The sequence below is a fragment of the Lampris incognitus genome, chromosome 5, assembly GCF_029633865.1.
Source record: "Lampris incognitus isolate fLamInc1 chromosome 5, fLamInc1.hap2, whole genome shotgun sequence".
NCBI classification, from domain to species: Eukaryota; Metazoa; Chordata; class Actinopteri; order Lampriformes; family Lampridae; genus Lampris; species Lampris incognitus.
In genome coordinates, this window is record NC_079215.1 from 6,978,570 (window position 1) to 7,001,615 (window position 23,046).

At 47.5% G+C, this 23,046-nt stretch overlaps 1 protein-coding gene across 1 annotated transcript in view; it reads right to left on the reverse strand.

The window, feature by feature from the left end:
* zgc:92360 (uncharacterized protein LOC436988 homolog) overlaps nt 1-23,046 on the reverse strand; it is a 42,679-nt gene that overhangs the window by 16,741 nt on the left and 2,892 nt on the right. Inside the window, exons 2-6 of the mRNA XM_056280203.1 lie at nt 19,210-19,340; nt 16,629-16,720; nt 6,044-6,126; nt 5,753-5,865; nt 942-1,088 (exon numbers count right to left, since the gene is read on the reverse strand). Of these exons, the coding sequence (XP_056136178.1) occupies nt 942-1,088; nt 5,753-5,865; nt 6,044-6,126; nt 16,629-16,720; nt 19,210-19,340 (566 nt within the window). The remainder of the gene's footprint in view (nt 1-941; nt 1,089-5,752; nt 5,866-6,043; nt 6,127-16,628; nt 16,721-19,209; nt 19,341-23,046) is intronic.

The following is a 23,046-nucleotide window of genomic DNA, read 5'->3' on the forward strand; positions in this document are numbered from 1 at the left end:
GGATGGACAGACAGAGACAGACAGACAAACAGACAGACAGATGGACAGCTGACAAGAGGGACAGACGGATGGACGGACAAGATGGACAGACAAGCCGGACAGACAAGATGGGCAGACAGACAGGCAGACAGACAGGTAGACAAGACAGACAGACAGGATGGACAGACAGAGAGACAGACAGACAAACAGACAGACAGATAGACAGATAGACACACAGACAGACAGACAGCTGACAAGAGGGACAGACGGAAAGACAAGACAGACAGAGGCAGACAGACAAGATGGATAGACAGACAGACGGACGGACAAGACAGACGAATGTACGGACAGACAGACAGACAGACAAGATGGACAGACGGACGGACAGATGGACAAGACGGACAGACAGACGAGATGGACAGATGGATGGACAGACAGACAAGACTGACGGACAGACATGCTGGACAGACAAGACAGACAGATGGACAGAAAAGGTGGATGGATGGACAAGATGGACAGATAGACAGACAAGATGGACAGATGGACAGACAAGACTGACAGATAGATGGGTTGATAGACAAGACAGACGGATGGACAGACAGACAGGACAGACATGTTTATTACAACATATCCTGCTGTCTGCCCCATGACAGAGAAAGTGCTCAGTTTAAGCAAGTTAAGCTTTTAAATGTTTCCCTGAACAAGAAAGGTGGACAGCCCGCAATCTGTTTTTATTTAAATGAGAGAGAGAGAGAGAGAGAGAGAGAGAGAGACAGAGAGAGAGAGACAGAGAGAGAGAGACTAACACAGCCAGTGATGAATAAGAGGAATAAGAGGCAGAATAAGAGGCAGGAGGAAAGAAAGATAGGGGGCGATAGTGACAGGATGTGTCCAAACCCAGGCTACACACACACACACACACACACACACACACACACACACACACACACACACACACACACCTTTCCACTCTCGTGGTAGAGGAAGATGTTGCGGGTGCTGTAGTCTTTGAGGTAGGTGATCTGCAGACCGTTGGGGTTTCCGATCTTCTCCGGCTGGAAGGTCGCGTTGACAGAGTCCACCTTGATCACCGCCTTGGGCTCCTTAGCCTGGGGAGGGACAGGAGACAAAGAGGAGACAAGGGAAGGGCAGGAGACAATCAGGAGTGTATGTGTGTACTGGAAGGGTCCGCCAACCCCTACGACCACATAGGTCGTATGCCCTCTAATGCGGCCCACGGGAGCGTTTCCTAAATTAGCGCCCCTACCGGCGGCAGGAGGTATGCCACAGATACTTTTCGCCTCTGTGCATTGTGGGTTTTTCTCTACTTGTTGACATCGTTTGTACAACGCCTCATAGACAGGCTAGTGATAAAAACAGTTTGAGAACAATAGAATATGTAGTCAGTGCGTTTTTGTGTTGTTTCGCCATCTATCTAGTATAGTAACTAAGTTTGCTATTGGCAGCATGACCGCTAGAGGTCGCTTATCTTTAAACCGTAACTACTATAGGTCGTGATAAGCTGCTTGTACAAACGACCTATGGGGTCGTTTTTTGGTGGAGGACAGTCTCAGTTTGGTACTGTGCATGCACCCAGCAGCGTTGTAGTGGGGGGGGGGGAACCCTGGAATTAAAAGTTTCTTTGGTTGGCAAATTTTTATGTCTAACTAATTAGTGTCATAACTTCAGTTAAAATTGGCTCGGTACATCGGTTGAGGGACGTAAAGAAAATAGTGGAGGCTCTCCGAGGCCCCTCTCACCCCTTACAAAAGGTGCAAAATGGTTTAGTCCGCCCCTCACGACCATCTCTTAATACAGCTCATCTAGTCTGCTCCACCCCCTCTGCTGACCCGGGGAGGGCTGCAGACTACCACATGCCTCCTCCCATACAGGTGGAGCCGCCAGCTGCTTCTTTTCACCTGACAGTGAGGAGTTTAGACAGCGGGACGTAGCGCGTGGGAAGATCACGCTATCCCCCCTCCCCCCCTAACAGGCGCCCTGACCGACCAGAGGAGGCGCTAGTGCAGCGGCCAGGACACATACCCACATCCGGCTTCCCACTCGCAGACACGGCCAATTGTGTCTGTGGGGATGCCCGACCAAGCCGGAGGTAACACGGGGGATTCGAACCGGCGATCCCCGTGTTGGGAAGCAACGGGATAGACCGCCACGCCACCCGGCCACTCCCTATCTTAATTTATCTTTTGTATCATTATTCTTGCTACATTTCATAAAATATCCTTTTTTTTCTATTTCTGCTACATTTTAATAATAACAACACTTCTTTGAAGACGAGACGTTTCGTGGGAACATGAACCCGCCTGCACGAGGTCTGGGGTTCGAGGGCGCAAAACGTTTGATAGCAAAGGAGGACCGGAAGGTTCTCGGTATATAATGGTTTAGATGTCGGGCTTTTCCGCCGACAGACATGTTGTGCGGCTTAAGAGGACTTGGACAGTGCCGCGTGTCAGCCACGTGGAGCACTTTAACGGTCATTATTTCCATGTCTGGAACGCCGACGAACTGGCCACCATTCCCCGCCTGGCTGCTCTGGCATTTAGGCCTCCAGTGTGTAATATGTGCATGCATGTGTGTGTCTGAATACGAGTCCCAGCATGCACAATGCCTCGAATCTATTTTAACTCTGCATTTTTACATGACACTTCGAACAGCCCTTTATCAGCACCAGTGGTTCTCAGCCCGGTCCTCGGGCACTGCCGGTGTCGCTGGTTTTCTCTCCCGCCAGGTATTTCATACGGAATACGTCAACATCCCTGCTAGAGGTATTACACCTTATATCAACGTTTTCAACAATTTCAGGCTATTCGATAAACTGCTCCAAAACTGCAGTACTACCGCTCGGTGGGGAAGATGGAACGCTGTCACTCAGAATCTTCCTTTAACCACCACCATCATCATCATCATCATCATCATCATCATCAGTTCTGTAACCTATGGAGGTCATAGGAGCACGATGATGCCTCAACGAGTCTCTTCCCCCGTTCCCTCCGGTACGGTGATTGGGTTTGGTTGAGTCCTCGTTGTGTGTCAGTAGGGGGAGTACCTGGTGGTCCCCGTCTCCCCTCCGGGTATGGATGGCTGTCGGTTCACAGAGGAACTCATCCGCCCTTTGACAGGTTTTGTTTTTAGTCCTGCTGGGTGCCCACACACACCCTCCTCACAACAACCCAGGGGTTGAAGTGGGGGGGTGCCGGTTTAGTCGCCGACGACCCGACAGCTGCAGTTTAACGTCTTATCCAGGACCGCATCACAACAGGCCGTATTCGATGGATCTCAGTATTGACATCTCCCCCGACCCGTCGGACCCGTTTGCTCTTAACTTTACTCCGTTTTAAAAATCCATTTACCGCAATTACACTGACAGCTTGGTGGAAATTCAGCAACATCTCAGGTTACAGTCTATCCCTGTAACCAGTCTATCCCATTCCAATTTAGCACAACCCAGATTTTCAGGATATATATAAAAAAGCCATTAATCTTCAAGTCTTGTAATCAGTCAAGGAATCCCTCACCTGGAACATACTTCCCAAAACAGTTTCTATCATCCCCAACATTAACCAAGAGGTATGACTCGGGGGCCGGTGCTTCCTGTGATATCTCGAAGTTGAGTCGCTTAATGAAATACGGGCTATAAATAGATTGCAATAAACGGATTGCATTTATATCCCGCCCTTCCAGCCGCAAAAGCCTCTAAAAGTGCTTCACTATCAATGAGCGCCTCACATTCACCCACGCACACATACTACCACTCATACACCGAGGGCGGGGTCAACCGTGCCAGGTAACAACCAGCTCATTGGGAGCAGCTAGGGGGTTTAGGTGTCTTGCTCAAGAACACCTCGGCATTTTTTACTAGCGGGAGCCGAGGATCGAACTGGGAACCCTCCAGTTACCAGACGACCTGTTCAACCTCGCCGCCACTGTCGCACACTCGATGTCTTGGCAGTAGCCTATCCCAGAGCATTTCGAGTAGACAACGCTCGGGCCACCTTTTCTAGGCCTTTCCCTGATCCGGCCGAGCAATGTGGTCCATGAAGAAGGCTGCTCAGACAAGCAGCTGCCACTCAGTCCCAGCCGCTAGCTAGCAATACCGCGTGCTGCTACTGTGTAGGGGCCTGACTAGGAGCTCCCAGGTCATTCGGCCCGGCTCCTGCCGACGGGCACCCCGACGCCATCGGGCTTTTTAAGAGGTAGGGGATAGGCAGAAGACTCCCAGCAAGTTGTTGTAGGTACCTGCACACCGAAGATGTTTAGAATGACTCGGAGGTTGCGCTTCTCCCGACATCACACTCTTGACCTAAAGGTTTCAGTGGCAAGGGATCGTCCCAAGATGACTGGCATCTCCCCCCCCCCCCCCGTTGCAGGAGGCTGCCGGTGGTCTAGCCTGTCGGATGCCGCCTCGAAGCTTGCCGCCATAGATTGCTTTGCTCTTGGGGTGTTTTCCCTAGCCTTTGTCTTCTTGGGCAAACCCACAAGGCAGCAGGGCAGCGGTTGGCCGACGGCAGGGTGGGCCCCAGTCGACCTGCGTCAGGTGACCACAGCAGCTCTTGAGACCCCCTATATCAGTTTAACCTGGAGTCACAAGACTGCCCGATACGGTGTGCTTCCGCGAGGAGGCGCGGTAGGGATCCTGGTGGGTGAGGGGCCGTGTACTGGCCTCGGAAGACTTACGGGCTCAGCTTCCTTTACCCGGGACTGGGTGGGCCCGCGGCAGGGGGCTAATGGAGGAAGGTCACATGCATCCCTACATGCAACGTCTCACTAGCATGCTGCACTAAATGCATCACAACATCCTGTGAGCACACACACACACACACACACACACACACACTTCAGCTTGTCTATCTGTGCTGCAGTACACACAAACACAATAGCGACACATAAGAGCTAAACCTGGCTGCCCACGTCAGTAGGTACATGTGATTACAATATTTACAAAATGTACTCGTGTTTATGTACGTGTGTCAGAGTGCTTGTGTGCGTCGGTGTAGCTGCAGCATAAGGCACGGTGTTGGGGGAGCGGCGACACCCACGCACACCACGACACCCTTTAATTAAGGCGCTAGAGCTTTTGTGTGTGGTTGTGTGTGTGTGTGTGTGTGTGTGTTATGTGTGTTTAAAAGCAGCAGACTGGGTAATGTGGGAGTGTTGTCTATGTGTTGGAGGTAGAATTGGGCGGCATGGTGGCGCAGTGGTTAGCGCGGTCGCCTCACAGCAAGAAGGTCCTGGGTTCGAGCCCCGGGGTGGTCCAACCTTGGGGGTCGTCCCAGGTCGTCCTCTGTGTGGAGTTTGCATGTTCTCCCTGTGTCTGTGTGGGTTTCCTCCCACAGTCCAAAGACTTGTAGATCAGGTGACTTGGCCGTACTAAATTGTCCATTGTGTTTGTGTGTTTGTGTGTGTGTCTGTGTCAGCCTGTCCAGGGTGTCTCCCGGCCTGCCGCCCAATGACTGCTGGGATAGGCTCCAGCACCCCCATAACCCTGAGAGCAGGATAAGTGGTTTGGATAATGACGGGTTGGACCCTTTAGTCCCTTTAGTCAACTAGTCACCCCTGTTGCAGGAGACCCGGGTTCGCGTCCCGGGTTGCCCCGCCCCCCCCCCCCCCCCCGACTTCACTACAGGATGGATGGTGACCTCAACACAGGAAGTTAGTTATCAAATTAACCTAGCAGTCTCTTGCTATTGTTGGGTGTGTGCTACATGCGCTGCAGGTGTGCACGCCCGATAAAAGCGCCTCCAGCGCGGGTGCTTACGTCATATTTGGTGAAATACTTGAGGGTCCCCTCCCTCTCCGAGAGGACGAATCGCCTGCTGAGGAACTGCCCATTGTCCCGCCCCCTCTTCATCAGCATGCCATCTCTAGTTCCTGTTGCAGAACCACAGAATGTTAATTTGATTCGGCGCGTTCGCCTGTGAGGTTGTCAGCGTGTGTGTGTGTGCGTGTGTGTGCGTGTGTGTGTGTGCGTGTGTGTGTGTGTGTGTGTGTGTGTGTGTGTGTGTGTGTGTGCGTGTGTGTGTGTGTGTGTGTGTGTGTACTTACTCACCATTCTCATATATTAATTTCCCCCTGGGCTCAGAGAACTCTCTCCTCTCATACTTCGCTCGTATCCACTGCTCTCGTAACACCCTGTGGCACACACACACACACACACGCACACACACACACACACACACACACACACGCACGCACACACACGCACACACACACACATGCAGGTTTACAGCTTGTAAAAACCCGGAGGCCCGGCCCATCACATTGTTGAGCTACTTCCTGGTTTAACTTGCAGGACTGACCAGCCTGTACTTACCATAGGCACTAGTAGCCATCCATAAACTATCTGGCCAGCTCAACTGAGAAGTCACAGAAGTAATAAAATAACAACAAATCTTGTGCACGGTCTGACTGAGGCGCTGAGGTTTTCCGTTTCATTTTTGCTATTGGAAAAGACAGGTTTAAGGATTGTGCTCAGCTGAGACTCCGTGGTAAAACGGCGTCCAGCGCTGGTCCAAAATCTCCAAAATGAAGCCAGTGTGTATAAAATGATACCCCAATGGTGGCCCAAACCCCCCAAAAACAAGACCCAAGTGGTAAGAAAACACACATTTATCTTTTAAAATGAATACCTGAGGCCCACCGTTACGAAGTGTTCACCAGCGAAACGGTGAAATATACTGCTGAATGTGGCTTAAACTGTCACCTCCCAGATAGCCGACACGTTTGGGCCCAATCCGGGGCCCTTCTGGTACTTCTGGCTCAGTTACGGCACCGGCAGCTGTTGTGTGGGCCGGACGTGGCCCAAATGTAGCATAAGCCGGGTCTGACTTGGGTTACGGCAAGTGTCGTGTGGGCCAATGAACCGGGCTTGACTCGGGTTACGGCACATAATACGTGGGCCAGATGTGGGCCACATGTGGCACGAGTGTGGCCGAGTTGAGGCAGCCACACTCACCCTGAGTCAACGCCGTCATTCAGGGCCAAATGTGGGCCGGAAGAGAACTGCAGATGCGGGCCACGTTTGGGCCAAAGAGTCTTTTCTGTCTGGGCTGTCCCAAATTGGTGAAAGGATCTCTCGGCACCCATCGAGTCCGCTTACTTCCTTCAGTAAGGGCCTGTAAACGTCCCTTTTCCAGACAATTATACTCAGCTGGGCTCTGACTGACTGACTAAAAACAAACCCTTTGGAAAGTGACCAACTCCTCCACACCTCCTTGTCATGGTACTTGGCCCAGATAAGCACATTTTTGTAGCTAATGTTGGTTATGCCGGAGTGTTTAAAACTCAAATCCATTTTGATATAATTCTGTGCTTGAGTTAATCTGGGCTTTGCTGCCATTCATCTAAGCGTGACAGCTAATTCGCGTCTTAATAACGGTCCACATAAGGTGCACCGCTTGACCGGTTACTTCTTCGTTGGTAGTTGACTGCGCTGAAAGGCATCCCTGCACGGCCTCACGACTGAAGGTGAGCCGGCTGGTGAAGCCGACGACAGATTGAAGCTTTCATCCGGAATACTCTTATCAGACTCTGTCACAGGAGGAGGAGGAGGAGGAGGAGGAGGGGGAGGAGGGGGATGTGGTGGGACTATTTAGGCCGCGTATGAATAAAAAGATAATATTTATTTTGGGTGGTGTACCGCTGAGAAAAGTGTGCACATGTCTAAGACGCCTGGAGGCATTCCAGTTTTAATCTACAGCGCAGTGACTGTAGCCTGCTGTTGTATTTGGTGTGTGTGTGTGTGTGTGTGTGTGTGTGTGTGTGTGTGTGTGTGTGTGTGTGTGTGTGTGTGTGTTTGACAAAAAGTGTGTGTGGGGTGTTTGTGGGTGGCTGAATAATCTCGATGCCCTGTTCCTCTCTGGACTTGTTTGAAAAGGCATAGATAACATGGCATATAGGGAGTATACACACACACACACACACACACACACACACACACACACACACACACACACACTGCACAAATACATATTGTACACACACAAAAAGTTGAACAGAGCTGCAACTGCTTGCCATTATGACTTCTTTTTCTGTGTCTCTGCACGCTGCGAGTGAGAGAGAGAGAGAGAGAGAGAGAGTAAGAGAGAGTGAGAGAGAGAGTGAGAGAGTGTGAGAGAGTGAGAGGGAGTGAGCGAGAGAGAGAGAGAGTGAGAGTGAGAGAGAGTGAGCGAGAGAGGGTGAGAGAGTGAGATAGAGTGAGAGAGTGAGCGAGAGAATGAGAGAGAGAGTGAGCGAGAGAAAGAGTGAGAGAGTGAGCGAGAGAGAGTGAGCGGGAGAGTGAGTTAGCGAGAGAGAGCGAGTGAGAGAGAGTGAGGGAGAGTGAGCAAGTGAGAGAGAGTGAGAGAGAGAGAGAGTGAGCGAGGGAGAGTGAGGGAGGGAGAGAGTGAGAGAGAGTGAGCAAGTGAGAGAGAGTGAGAGAGAGTGAGGGAGAGAGAGAGTGAGCGAGGGAGAGTGAGGGAGAGAGTGGGAGAGAGAGTGAGCGAGGGAGAGTGAGGGAGAGTGATGGAGAGAGAGTGAGAGAGTGGGAGAGAGTGAGAGAGAGTGAGCAAGTGAGAGAGAGTGAGAGAGAGAGTGAGCGAGGGAGAGTGAGGGAGGGAGAGAGTGAGAGAGAGTGAGCAAGTGAGAGAGAGTGAGAGAGAGTGAGGGAGAGAGAGAGTGAGAGAGAGAGAGAGTGAGCGAGGGAGAGTGAGGGAGAGAGAGAGTGAGAGAGAGAGAGTGAGCGAGGGAGAGTGAGGGAGAGAGAGAGTGAGAGAGAGAGTGAGAGAGAGTGAGCAAGTGAGAGAGAGAGAGAGAGAGAGAGAGAGAGAGAGAGAGAGAGAGAGAGAGAGAGAGAGAGAGAGAGAGAGAGAGAGAGAGAGAGAGAGAGAGAGAGAGAGAAAGAACATGCATTAGTGTCTTCCCAAGTGTTTTCTAATTGGGCTCACAGGGCAGACAGATGTGCTCGTCTCTACATCATCAAGCAGAGAAGAAAATGAAAGGAGAACAAAGAGGTCAGGTTGCTGCTTTTGACCACTCTTGCTTTCTGCTCTTTCACTCTCTTTCTCTGTATTTCCCCCATCTCTCTCTTACTACCTCTCTCCACCGACCCTTATTCCTCTCTCTCTCTCTCTCTCTCTCTCTCACTCTCAATTGTCTCCCTGCAGTCTTCCTTTCCCTCCCTCAACACCACCACCATCATTTCCCGTTCTCTCTTTCGGATTCTGGCTCTTTTTCTTCCTGTCTCTCTCCCAGATGTGGCAACCTGTACTTTAAAATCCAGTGTTTGTGTGATGAGTGGAGCTGTGGCACTGGTTCAATGCCATGTCCACAATAGAAATGTCAAGTCCTCCCCCCCCCCCCATCTTCAGCCTGACACCGCCTCCACTCTAACCGATTTCCGTGGGGGAGGGGATTGGATTTCCCCTAACCAATCACTCGAGAGCAATGTGTCCGCCCGAATCGAACGTCTCTAAGTCAGTCCTGATGAATAGCCATGCCAGCATCTTGGTTCTGCCGGGCTTTTAAGAGTGGAGCGAAGTAAAAACAAACCATGATGTCGGGCGAGACATCATTGACAACAGCGTGAGAACGGCGTTAGTCCCGCCCGTGGGGCTGATTGGCCAATCGTTGCCCCCCCCCTCCCCGGCGCTCATTGGATAATCGCTTTTTCAACCGAGAAACCGCTGTTTCATGTCAGGATGCCAGACCAAACGAATCGGTCAACTCGGTGAAGTGGGTGGACTCAAAGGTCTGGACCCAGGCACCATTAACACCTAGAAATTGAAAAACATATTTTTCCTCTCCATTTTGGCCTTCCATCTGCACTAATTTATGAGCTTTTCGAAAACGCTGACGTATGAGTGTCATGTGATCAGTGTAGGGCTACTGGTGCAAGTGGCCTGCGCATGCCCAATAGGCGAGACTTCCGCGTTTTGCTGTTGTTTCAATGTGGAGGGCAAACATTCTGAAAATGATCTAAAATTGCTGGAGTGGACGGGAAAATTTCACCTGTTTTTGACACGAACACGCCATTTTCAAGTGTCTCTGGAACGGTGTAGATTTTACAGCGCGGGTTTTGGATTTATTAGGGTGTGAAATCTAGTTTGGTTTGGATGTAGAATTAGGGGTGGAGCTCGGAGTCAGGGAGAGGCTGATGGCTCCATAGGGGGGCGGGTCACTGGCCCTTCTTAGTGCGCCGACTCGGCCGCTAGAGGGAGACGACGAGAAAACGCCCGAGAGAACACGCTGTGCCGCAGAAGCAGCTAGGGGACCGTAGTGGTTGCAGCCAAGCCAAGGACTCCGTGAAGCAACAAGGGTCCAGACTTTGTGCTGCACATCTCACTAGCCGTGGGGAACTTCACCTGCGTGTCTGAACAGAGAGCCAACAACGTGTGAGGCAAAGGCTAACAGGGGACGCCCTGCCAGCTTGCAAAAACGTCAGAGGCTGCTAGTGGAAGACGTCGAGAAATTCATCTAGGAGAGGTGAGTGGTCCTAGTATTGGTCGAGGATCAATGACCACACCGGGTTATAGAACTCAGGTTTAATCGTGGCTCAGTAGGCAGAAGTAATAACCATACATGGTAGTGGTGTAACCATAATAACAGTCCGGGTAGTACATAACACCTAGTGTAGTTCCAGTGTATATACATGGCGTTATATCACTACAGTCCAGATATCCCCCTAGACAAGAAACGTGTACATACACATAGTAGGTCAGATAGGGTTACATGCTCAAGTTCAAATGCATTCACTTGAGGGCAAGAACTTGCAGACCAGCTTGGTCTAGTCAGAAAGGCACGACCCGAGGAAGCCTCTCGGATGAGGGGTGAAACGTCTTCACGGATATAGACCAAGTCCAGCTGCACTCGATTCAGCTCCTTTGGATAAGCACGACCCGGATGAAGGAGAACCTTCACAGACATCTTGCAGACGACAATGTGTAGGGACTAGCTGGGAGGAGGGTTGGTCCTAGTGTCCAGGGTTAACGAGCCGAACACATTCGTCGTCGTGTAACGATGGACTTCAGTTAGGTCCATAGACGCGTTCCCTTACTTACACGCGCAAACAAGCGCGCGCAGACTGTGAGGCAAAAAGGGGGCCACGAGTCTTATGTTTGTAAACGTTACTACGTCCATGTCGAAGGGATCATCACGGAGAAATGGATTTGAAACGAAACGAGATGCCTCACAGTTGTTGCGCTGTCGGTTGTACGAATCGTAAAGACGGTATCGCGTGCCGAAAGGGGAAGAGTCCAATCGAAAAACGGAGAAGGCAGGCGTGGATTCATGGGATCCGTTGGGAGGGCTGGAACACGTGGTCAGAAGAGCAAATGCCAAACGCCAAGACTTCATTTTTTTGGGGTCTGAGTTGGTTCCTTACAAAGAGTTTCTCATCAAAGACCATGATTATCCCAAATTATTTTGTTTGGGTTAAGATATTCTAAGGACGACTGGTGATATTTTTCTATCCTTTGTGTAAACTTACACATGTGGCCTAAAAGGACCCGTTAAACTACCAGGGCTTACCTTTTGACTTGATGAAGCAAAACTTGTTTTCCTTCGATAACGGATGGTAAAAGCAGCCTTGGACATGTCCACCATCAAAGTAACGCTTCTAAGGGCTTGTGTGTGTGTGTGTGTGCTGTAAGGCAGTGTTTCTCAACCGGGGGTCCGCGGACCCCTAGTGGTCCGTGGTGTAATTGCAAGGGGTCCGTGAAAATAAAATATCTTTTAAAAAAAAGATCCTATGACATTTATAGAAATAGGATTATTTTACTCAAATGTGACTGAGACCTTAATCTACCTAAACTATAAAGGGTAACAGGACTTTTTTCTCTAATTACATCTGTTTCACAAGTGTAATTTATTGTATTTTAATAAGAGATCTCGCTCCCGTTTGCATTGTTAAAAGTTACTGCATAAAAATGCTGTTGTTACCTATATCTGAAAGTTACTGAATACATATTCTGTGTTGTTACATATATCTGAAAGTTACTGAATACATATTCTGTGTTGTTACATATATCTGAAAGTTACTGAACACATATTCTGTTTTGTTACATATATCTGAAAGTTACTGAATACATATTCTGTGTTGTTACATATATCTGAAAGTTACTGAATACATATTCTGTTTTGTTACATATATCTGAAAGTTACTGAATACATATTCTGTTTTGTTACATATATCTGAAAGTTACTGAATACATATTCTGTTTTGTTACATATATCTGAAAGTTACTGAATACATATTCTGTGTTGTTACATATATCTGAAAGTTACTGAATACATATTCTGTTTTGTTACATATATCTGAAAGTTACTGAATACATATTCTGTTTTGTTACATATATCTGAAAGTTACTGAATACATATTCTGTTTTGTTACATATATCTGAAAGTTACTGCATAAGAATTCTGTTTTGTTAACTATATCTAAGTTACAACTGAAAGCTCTTATTTTTGCCCCAAAGAGTGAATAAATGCTATAATGCAATTTAAAATGCAGTGTCTACTGTTTCTATCAAATTGCAACCCCCCTCCCCCAAGATCAGGTGGAGGGGTCCTCAGGGTAGATCAAAAATACGCAGGGGGTCCAGGACCCCAAAAAGGTTGAGAACCACTGGTGTAAGGCACATTATATTTGTTATGCCCGCGCCGCCCCATCCATCCAACCCCCGTCCCTGTCCCCTGTGCCTTATTTCCATTTCAAGGAGTTGGCAACCCTACTTGTATGCTTTCATTGATTCTTTCATAAATATACTTGGTGTGTCTATGACAGGGGTGGGCAGTTTTATTTAGAAAGGGCCAGTGTGGGTGAAGGTTTTTGTTCCAACCAAGAAGTTACACACCTGATTCCTCTAATCAATCAGTACAGTCTTTGCTGAGGAACTTGATTAGGAGACACAGGTGTGTAATTGCTTGGTTGGAACAAAAACCTTCACCCACACTGGCCCTTTCTGGATAGGATTGCCCACCCCTGGTCTATGAGGTATTCAGTCACATCCCTCCAGCCGATGTTTTGCAGCTTGGTGGTATCACTTGTCCACTGAGCTTCAGCATAAACGGATCGGGAAGTTTTTCTCCAGTGCTTGGCGTACGTTTCGACTCGTAACGCTTTCTGTCTTCCTTGTTTAGACCTTCAACATAATCTGAGATTTCCATTTTCTCAAATTTCTAACTTTGTTTCTCGGTTTTGCCACACGTTCTGCGCGCGCATCTTGTTTGCAGTGCAGCTTTTACGTCAATATGCTAGCTGCCTAGAACACGATAGAAGACTACATGGCTCAGTCTATTTATTTATACATGGAGTCTTGCTCTCCAACAGTTGCACAAGTTTTTCTCCGTCGTCGACAGCGGAGGACGTTGGTTGCACTGGTCAACATCTAGGAGTACATCCGTGCATGGATTTAAAGCAGGGAGGTGCTCATTTCACACGCTTACAAATCAGGATTCCTGCCCATAGATACGGAAAAAGATTTACATCCTGGCCCTGACTCACCTGCTACACTAAAGAGCAGCGCCAAAAATGGGACAACTGAAAGGAGTCAGCACTTTGGGAGATGGAGAGTTTAGGAACTTGACTTGATGTCACAAAAAGATGTGAATTAAGTTCTGCAAACCGTTTAACTCTACTCAAATTCTTGATATATTCCCAAAAGATTTTGAAAAACTTGACTTTCATGCACATGCAAGATTGCAAATGTGTGTGCATGTGTACATACACACACATACACACACACTGTAATGACCGAAGGCCTGTTTGTGTATTGCAGTTTTGTAATATATTTTTTCATCTTACCCAGGTAGCAAAATTGCTGTGGCCCGGACCCATCCCACACCTGACACTTTCATCCGGCCCACATACAGTGTGGAATGATGGCACTTGGGTGGTCCGCTCCTGGCTGCCAGATCTGAGCCAGAACCAAGCCATAGCAATGCCGCATGTGCCACATATTTGCCAAAGGTGGCCCATATTTGTGTTGTGATATTTGGGCCATATTCACCATTTACCACACGGGCCACTTCAGGGTCAGATCCAGATTACATGTTGCTGAGAGCACCGCATCTTTGCCAAAAAAGGCCCACACTTGATTTGGCATATTTGGGCCATACTTGCTATGTGGGCCACTTCAGGCTCACATCCATTTTGTCAGGGCCAGAAGAAGGCCATCAGTGCCACATCACTGCCTGAAGTGGCCCCCATCCGAATGCTGTCTGGGTATGCTGTAGGATGCGTTATGTACCTCACCTATTTTAGCATGTAAACAGAATTCTTGCTGCATTTTTAGTGCATTTTCCTCACTTGCCTGAAAGCTAAACCCAGTACCCTGAAGCAGTTTAACCGCGTGAACTACCAGGATGTCATCTCAAACAATAAATACAGAAAACCGAGTAATCCTCCTTAACAAAATCAAAGAATGCTTATGTACCTAAGTTAAACATATAATTATCCCTCGAAAAAAAAAATCAAAATGGAGAAATAAGGTGGAATAAAATAATAATGATTAAGTCCAGGTGCCAGGTCAGCTATAAAGAGGGGGGGGGGAAAGTGAGAAACGTGAACTGAAGTGCAGAAATGAAGATTAGTTTTCCATCATTGCCGCTCTGTTATTTCAGTGTTACCATTTTGTGTTGTCATATCAGCCCGAGAGAGGCCCAGAGAGACACCGGTGGGTTTAAACTATATAAGCGAAAAGGAAATGAACAGATAACGTGAGACACAAATAGAGAGACAGGAAGGAAGAAGAAAGTAAAGGGACAGAGGCGTAACGATGAAGAGTGGAGGGGAGATGAAGGGTAAAATAAAGAAGACGGCCGAGAGAGGGAAGCAGTGATGGAGAGGCAGAAAAAAAATGAGAGAGAGAGAGAGACATACAGAAAGAGAGACAGACAGAGAGAGACGTAGACATATAGAGAGAGATAGACATACAGAGCAAGAGACAAACATACAGAAAGAGAGAGGGAGACATAGACATATAGAGAGATGGACATACAGAAAGAGGGAGACAGACATATAGAGAGATGGACATACAGAGAGAGAGACATAGACATATAGAGAGATGGACATACAGAGAGAGAGAGACATAGACATATAGAGAGATGGACATACAGAGAGAGAGACATAGACATATAGAGAGATTAACATACAGAGAGAGAGAGACATAGATATATAGAGAGATGGACATACAGAAAGAGAGACATAGACATATAGAGAGATGGACATACAGAGAGAGAGACATAGACATATAGAGAGATTAACATACAGAGAGAGAGAGACATAGACATATAGATAGATGGACATACAGAGAGAGAGAGACATAGATATATAGACAGATGGACATACAGAAAGAGAGAGACAGACATAGACATATAGAGAGATGGACATACAGAGAGAGAGAGAGACATAGACATATAGAGAGATGGACATACAGAGAGAGAGAGACATAGACATATAGAGAGATGGACATACAGAGAGAGAGACATAGACATATAGAGAGATGGACATACAGAGAGAGAGAGACATAGACATATAGAGAGATGGACATACAGAGAGAGAGACATAGACATATAGAGAGATGGACATACAGAGAGAGAGAGACATAGACATATAGAGAGATGGACATACAGAGAGAGAGAGAGAGAGAGAGACATAGACATATAGAGAGATGGACATACAGAGAGAGAGAGACATAGACATATAGAGAGATGGACATACAGAGAGAGAGAGAGACATAGACATATAGAGAGATGGACATACAGAGAGAGAGAGAGACATAGACATATATAGAGATGGACATACAGAGAGAGAGAGAGAGACATAGACATATAGAGAGATGGACATACAGAGAGAGAGAGACATAGACATATAGAGAGATGGACATACAGAGAGAGAGAGACATAGACATATAGAGAGATGGACATACAGAGAGAGAGAGACAGACATATAGAGAGATGGACATACAGAGAGAGAGAGACATAGACATATAGAGAGATGGACATACAGAGAGAGAGAGACATAGACATATAGAGAGATGGACATACAGAGAGAGAGAGACATAGACATATAGAGAGATGGACATACAGAGAGAGAGAGACATAGACATATAGAGAGATGGACATACAGAGAGAGAGAGACATAGACATATAGAGAGATGGACATACAGAGAGAGAGAGACATAGACATATAGAGAGATGGACATACAGAGAGAGAGACATAGACATACAGAGAGAGAGAATTGAATTGAATTGAATTGAGAGAGGCAGACAGACAGACAGATAGACATAGACATGCAGAGAGAGAGACATAGAGAAAAAGAGAGAGAGAGAGAGAGAGAGAGAGAGAGAGAGACATACAGAGAGAGACATGCAGAGAGAGAGAGACAGAGAGAGAGACATACAGAGAGAGACAGAGAGAGAGGTGGATGGAGGGAGAGAAGTATGAAGTCAAGATGAAGTAACAAATTCATGTTTCAGACAAGAACCCAGATCTTCATACACGTGACACAGCATGTGTACACACTCAATTCAGCTGAGGACAGGAAGACGTCGCTAACGTTACTGAAACCTTTCCACGTGTGCATTCAGGCGTGTGTGTGTGTGTGTGTGTGTGTGTGTGTGTGTGTGTGTGTGTGTGTGCCACCATGGTCACTCACTGGACATCTCTGTGGGTGGGTTTGTAGTAGTAGATGGGGACCGCTGCTTCATATTTGCTCCTCATACGCTCGTTGCCATTCGCGGCCATGAACTGACGACACACACAGATAGCAGACACATGTAAGACACAAAAGAAATGGAAACGAATGGAGGATGGATCACAGACCAGTGGCGGCTGGTGCTAAAAAATGTTTGGGGGTGGGGGGGCAATTTACCTTAGCACAGCACACCTGACAGCTGCTTTAATGTCCACCTAGTCACCGAGTTATTAAGAAGGACAATGCAGCCTATAGAGTTTATCAGGGTTCGTAGACGGTGGATGATTGACAGTCGAGACGAGGCGTGGTGGTGGGTGTGAACATGATTGACAGCCACGAGAATTGTCCAATCGCATTAGATCAGAAAACATTAAAACAATACCAATTCCCTGCCGATAAAAGTGGGGGTGTCTGGGGCGGCACAGAACTGCGCCCCCTGGGAAACCTGAAGAAACCAATCAGACAGCAGCCTCAGGTCACCTGCTCGCCACAAGTTTGAGGGCTTACATAAGGTATGGTTTGGCCGGTGCCCCTCACCCAGGAAGTACATGTACTCAGACAGGAAGTATATGTATTCAGACAGGAAGTATATGCATTCAGACAGGAAGTATATGCATTCAGACAGGAAGTATATGCATTCAGACAGGAAGTATATGTATTCAGACAGGAAGTATATGCATTCAGACAGGAAGTATATGTATTCAGACAGGAAGTATATGCATTCAGACAGGAAGTATATGCATTCAGACAGGAAGTATATGCATTCAGACAGGAAGTATATGTATTCAGACAGGAATCACCCAAATACCATTTGAACCAATATTTAATGGCTGCTGACAGACTGACAACACTTTTATTTCATCATTATTTGCATTATACAACTACATTATATTTAACATGTTTAAGTAGATTTTCATCTCTTGATATTTACTGTACTGTACTGTACTGTACTGTACTGGCCAGCCGCCACTGGTTAAGAGGCACATTAGTGTGGTACAACGTTCACCTTCTGAAAAGCGTCCTGGTATTTTTTTGTTAACACTGGGTTTATCTGTTGGGTATCGAGCTCGTATCCAGAGCACCGTACAGTTACTGTGGCAGCAGGGAGGTCTCAAAACACTTGAGGTAAACCACCAGCGAGAAACCAAGACTGAGTAGCTCAGCAGGTAAAAGCCACAGCATCCACACAACACGTGAAAAAGCTTTGTTCCACTGTTGTGTGTGTGTGTGTTGTTTGTTTTCCTGTCAGAAAAGCACTCGACACAAAGGAGAAAGTAGAAAAATTCAGGCTCCTCTTTCTGTTTATGCATATTTACTGAACTGGTTTTAACTGTTTAAGGGATATGGGGAAACATTTGAGCAAAAAAACCAACAAATATTTGTATCTGCACTGATTTGTGTCACCGTATATCTGCACGAGAAGAAAAAACAGTGCAAGATGCTTTCAAATGTAAACATTCTCCCCCCTCCCCCCTTTTCTCCCCAGTTGTACTTGGACGATCGCCCCACTCTTCCGAGCCGTCCCGGTCGCTGCAGACTACCACATGTCTCCTCCCATACATGTGGAGTCGCCAGCCGCTTCTTTTCACCTGACAGTGAGGAGTTTCACCAGGGGGACGTAGCGCGTGGGAGGATCACGCTATTCCCCCCCAGTTCCCCCTCCCCCCTGAACAGGCGCCCCGACCGATCAGAGGAGGCGCTACTGCAGCGACCAGGACACACACCCTTATCTGGCTTCCCACCCACAGACACGGCCAAGTGTGTCTGTATGGACGCCCGACCAAGCCGGAGGTAACACGGGGATTCGAACCGGCGATCCCCGTGTTGATAGGCGATGGAATAGACCGCTACGCTACCCGGACACGCCGAAACGTCAACATTCTGAAATAATGGAATATCTATACATCTGATATATAGACACAAGTAACGGTTATTATCGTTACTATTAGCAATATGATTATTAATATGTATTATTATTTTTATCATTATTGTTATGATATAATAATTCTCATTATTTATCTAAGCTTCTTACATGGCCCTAATCCAACACAAGAACTTCATCACATAGATCTGGAAAGTTACACAGTGCTATTTATCCATCCATTAGCCAACCCGCTTATCCTGCTCTCAGGGTCACGGGGATGCTGGAGCCCATCCCAGCAGTCATTGGGCGGCAGGCGGGGAGACACCCTGGACAGGCTGCCAGGCCAAAGTGGCAATACAATGTCTCCTTTCAGCAGCAAAGATATTAAAGATTACCTGTACAAATAATAAAATATAATAATTGAAAACTACAATATCTCCCTAGGTGTGAATGTGTTGGCCTTGTGATGGACTGGCGGCCTGTCCAGGGTGTCCCCCTGCCTGCCTCCCAGTGACTGCTGGGATGGGCTCCAGCATCCCACGGCCCAGATTGGGATAAGTGGCTTGGATAATTACAATAATAATAATAAAAATAAAGTTCTGTGCTGAAGCTGAAAAGGTCCCTGCAGCACGGTGAGCTGGTACATGGGTGAAGCTGTGTGTGACAGTGGGGCCTCACCTCCGCTTCGTGGTCCTCCCAGCGGGACAGTGTCAGGGACTTGACCTTGCCAATGTCAGGGATGTTGCGGTGAATCCCAGAGCAGGCCAGACAGATGAACACTCCCATGGAGCAGGAACCCCATTCTGGGTCTGGGGGTGAGGGGTTGGGGGGGGGTTGGAGGTAGATGAAAGCAGTGATTGCACTATAATTAATCGTGATCTGTCACTGTGATGGATGGTGTTGTAAAAATTCCATCATAGCTCAGTTTTATCTGTCATAATTCTTTTCATCTCTACCGATGTCTTATTTTGCACTGTATTTATGTATGCCTATGTTTAATGCCAACGCATGTGCTTGACAACATTGTTAAATGCAGCGGAAAGATTAAAAAATGGGAATTTGTTCATATTGTAACCTCATATGTGCACGGCAGCAATATTGAATGCACATTTTAAATGCTAATAGTTCAGGTCACAAACTTTCGCTTATAGGCGGAACACAACCATTAACGTCAGACTACCATTGAAAGGTACCACAGCTTGGTCCGTACACTTCCTGTGGTCTAGCATGAATCCGCATATCTCATTCCAGCTTCCCACCCAGGAGCATATACAATTGTGCTTCCTGTTACACCTAGTCGAAGGCAACACAGGAGCTCAAACCATGAACCCAAGTGTTGGGACACTAGCTAGCATACTAAGTCTGCTGTGTCACCTGAGTGCTCCATAGCTATGTACTCAACATCACTTACGCATGTATACATACTATATTAATGTCATTTACAAGCTATATCTTAACTGCATTTTGTTTTTGTTTTTGTTTTTTTACTTCACTGTTACAGTCTTGAGGGGGAACAAAGCTGTAATTCTCCAGATTTACTCCACCAAACCTCCATCAGATTTTGAATTAAAAGCTAAAGTTGTAATATTGCTAAAAAGTCAAGATTCAATCAATCTGTTTACATGCACAGCTAAGTCAAGCTACGGCTATAGCTCGATTAGGCCATGTAATTGGACTACTGTTGTTGCCCCAGGATGCAAGAACCGGGGGAGAATCGATTTATTGATGGAAGTATGTCTGACCCCGGTACAGTAGGTGGCAATATGCCCCCTTTCAGCTGGTTGCTGTTGGATCTACTTCCGGTTGACCTATTGAGTCACAAAGAAGTTAGCCGGCAACTGCTTTAGCTGGCACAACATTAAGTTTGTCTGCTCGTCTGTCCAGAAACGCGTGGTTCTCGCTCCAGCACTCGCCATGTTGATGTGGTGACACTACGCTGTTCGACTTCCGGGTGAAAGACCGCCGCGAGAACTATCATGCACAGAACACCTAGGCCAGTTTGGGGCCGATTAAGCGTATACATGCCAGAGTAAATCCACCCCCAACCGCATTATCTAGGTGTGTTAGTCCAACTTCCAGAAATCTGATATAGTACGATTTCAGTCGGACTAACACATTTACATGTATTTTAAAAGTCCAGTTTTAGTCTGACTAACACAATAAATCCACTTTTTGTAAATGTACTGAGTGATTATCAACACCAGAAACTAAAATGTGGAATTCTTTTTAAAGCTTTATCTATCCAGGGTATGCTGACCATTGCTGCACGCTCTTCTTCAACCCCTCTTTGCTTAAAGGGCTGGCGTAGGTCAGTTCCCTGTCAAAGTAGACGTTGCACTCTGCTTGTGATAGCACATGGCTGGCATAGGAGATGACGTGCTCCTTAGTGCAGGGCTGCCCAACTCCAGGCCTCGAGGGCCGCAGTGTCTGCGGGTATTTGTTCCAACCATGCAATACACCACCTGATTTCACGAATTAGCTCACCTCTTGGACCAAGGAGGGAAAGGAATTGGTTAAATTGGGTGGTATGGTGCGTGGTTGCAACAAATACCTGCAGACACTGCGGCCCTCGAGGCCTGGAGTTGGGCATCCCTGCCTTAGTGCGTTACCTTTGTAAAAGAACAGCCCTGACAGCATAATTTGAGGCATCTGTGAAAAGCCGGAAAGGGCGGTTTAAATCGGGGAAGGCCATGAAGGGTGGCAGTGCGAGTTTTTCCTGCAGTGTCACAATCCGCTGATCATTCAAAGGGGACGTTTTTGTGGGTCAAGCATTGTAGGGGCTCTGCAATGTGGGCATAGTCCTTAATAAACCTCCGACAATATGAGCACAGCCCCAGAAAAGCCCTCACCTGTATTGGTGAGCGTGGTGTCAGCCGGTTACATATTTTTGTAATGTTGACAGGGTCAGGTTTAACCCTTTGAAGATGACATGACCTGAACATTTAACTGAGGGCTAGGCCAGTGGACATTTGGAAGGTTTCAGTTTGAGACCTGCTGACCAGAAACAGAGGAAGACGTCCTGTAAGTGCAGCGAATGTTTTTGGAAATCCGAGATGTAGACAATGATGTCATCTACATAATGAGGCTGACAGTGTTGAGTGTCGGACAAACGCTCATGTCCGCAATCTTGTATTCCTCTTGTGGGCGCCCCATGATGGCGTGTTGCTCACCCATAGGGGAACCTTTGGCAAGAGAGACAAGATGGGTGGAAGGGTTGAAAACGGTAGCAAGGCCATCCCGAACAGTGGTAAGTGACTTGCAACTGCCAGGCCATCAGCTTTCTCCTTACAGGGTTCAACGAGTCCAACACGGCCAATTGTGTCTGTAGGGATGTCTGACCAAGCCGGAGGTAACACGGGGATTCGAACCGGCGATCCCCGTGTTGATAGGCAACAGAATAGACCGCTACCCTACCCGGATGCCCAAAACTGGTTATTTTTGAGTCATTAAGAAAATGATAGAGTTGAAGGGGTGAGAATAGTAGAGAAACCTATACAGTGTCTGATGTCTTTGGGATTTGATTGTAGGCTTGTGGGGATTCATGTGTGACTCCAGAGGTGGCGGATATAACCACTCATATATTGGACAATGAGATACAGATATTGTTGGGGGGGGGGCTACCAGGGCCCAGAAGGGGAGGGGCCCTCGGGAAGCCCGGAATTAAAAGTTTGTTTTGGTTTGCAAATTGTTATTTCTAACTAATTAGTGTCATAACTTCAGTTAAATTTGGCTCAATACATCAGTTGAGGGACTTAAAGAAAATAGTACAGACTCTCTGAGGCCCCTCTCGCCCTTTACAAAAGGTGCAACATGGTTTAGTCCGCCCCTCACGAGCATCTCTCAATGCTGCTCATCTAGTCCTGTCACGAGTGACTGAAGCACAGTCATGTCTTTCCCAAAGAAAGCAACATCTGGGTTCCAGAAAATAAAAGGAAAAAAAAGGAAAGGTAGAGACGGCAAAGGGGCCCGCAGAGACTGCTTACGTATAGGGCCCAGAATTTTGTGCTACACCCCTGACGAGGTGAGATGTAAAAAGGAAATCTTGCACAAATCTGGACTTGCGTTCCATTAGAGTCCCTGAACCTCGTGTAAGGGCGCCTTGCTGAAGAGGCATTGTTTATCTTCCCCAGACGGACTTCACAATGCAGGCCGGGGATTTCTAGCCAATTCTGCGAGGCAGGGAACACGGCACGGCAATGAACGGAGAGTTCGAATCCGGGAAGTTAATCTTTATGTGTGTCTCCTCCTTCTCGGAGCTGCACGGGGAGACATGTTTCCCCCGCCTTAGAAACACCCTGCTTATCTCTCCGACATGCAGTGCAGGCTGCCAGTCCACACAAGTGTGTGTGTGTGTGTGTGTGTGAACAGCTGCTGTTGCCGTCTCCATAGGTTACGCGTCGGATAAAGATTAATGCAAAAGAAACTTTTTTCCCCCAGTTTTCCAATCATGCATGTTGGATAAAGTGGAGCAGGCCCGTTTGTCCTTACGCTTGAGTCAGGGACTGCAAGGAGGAC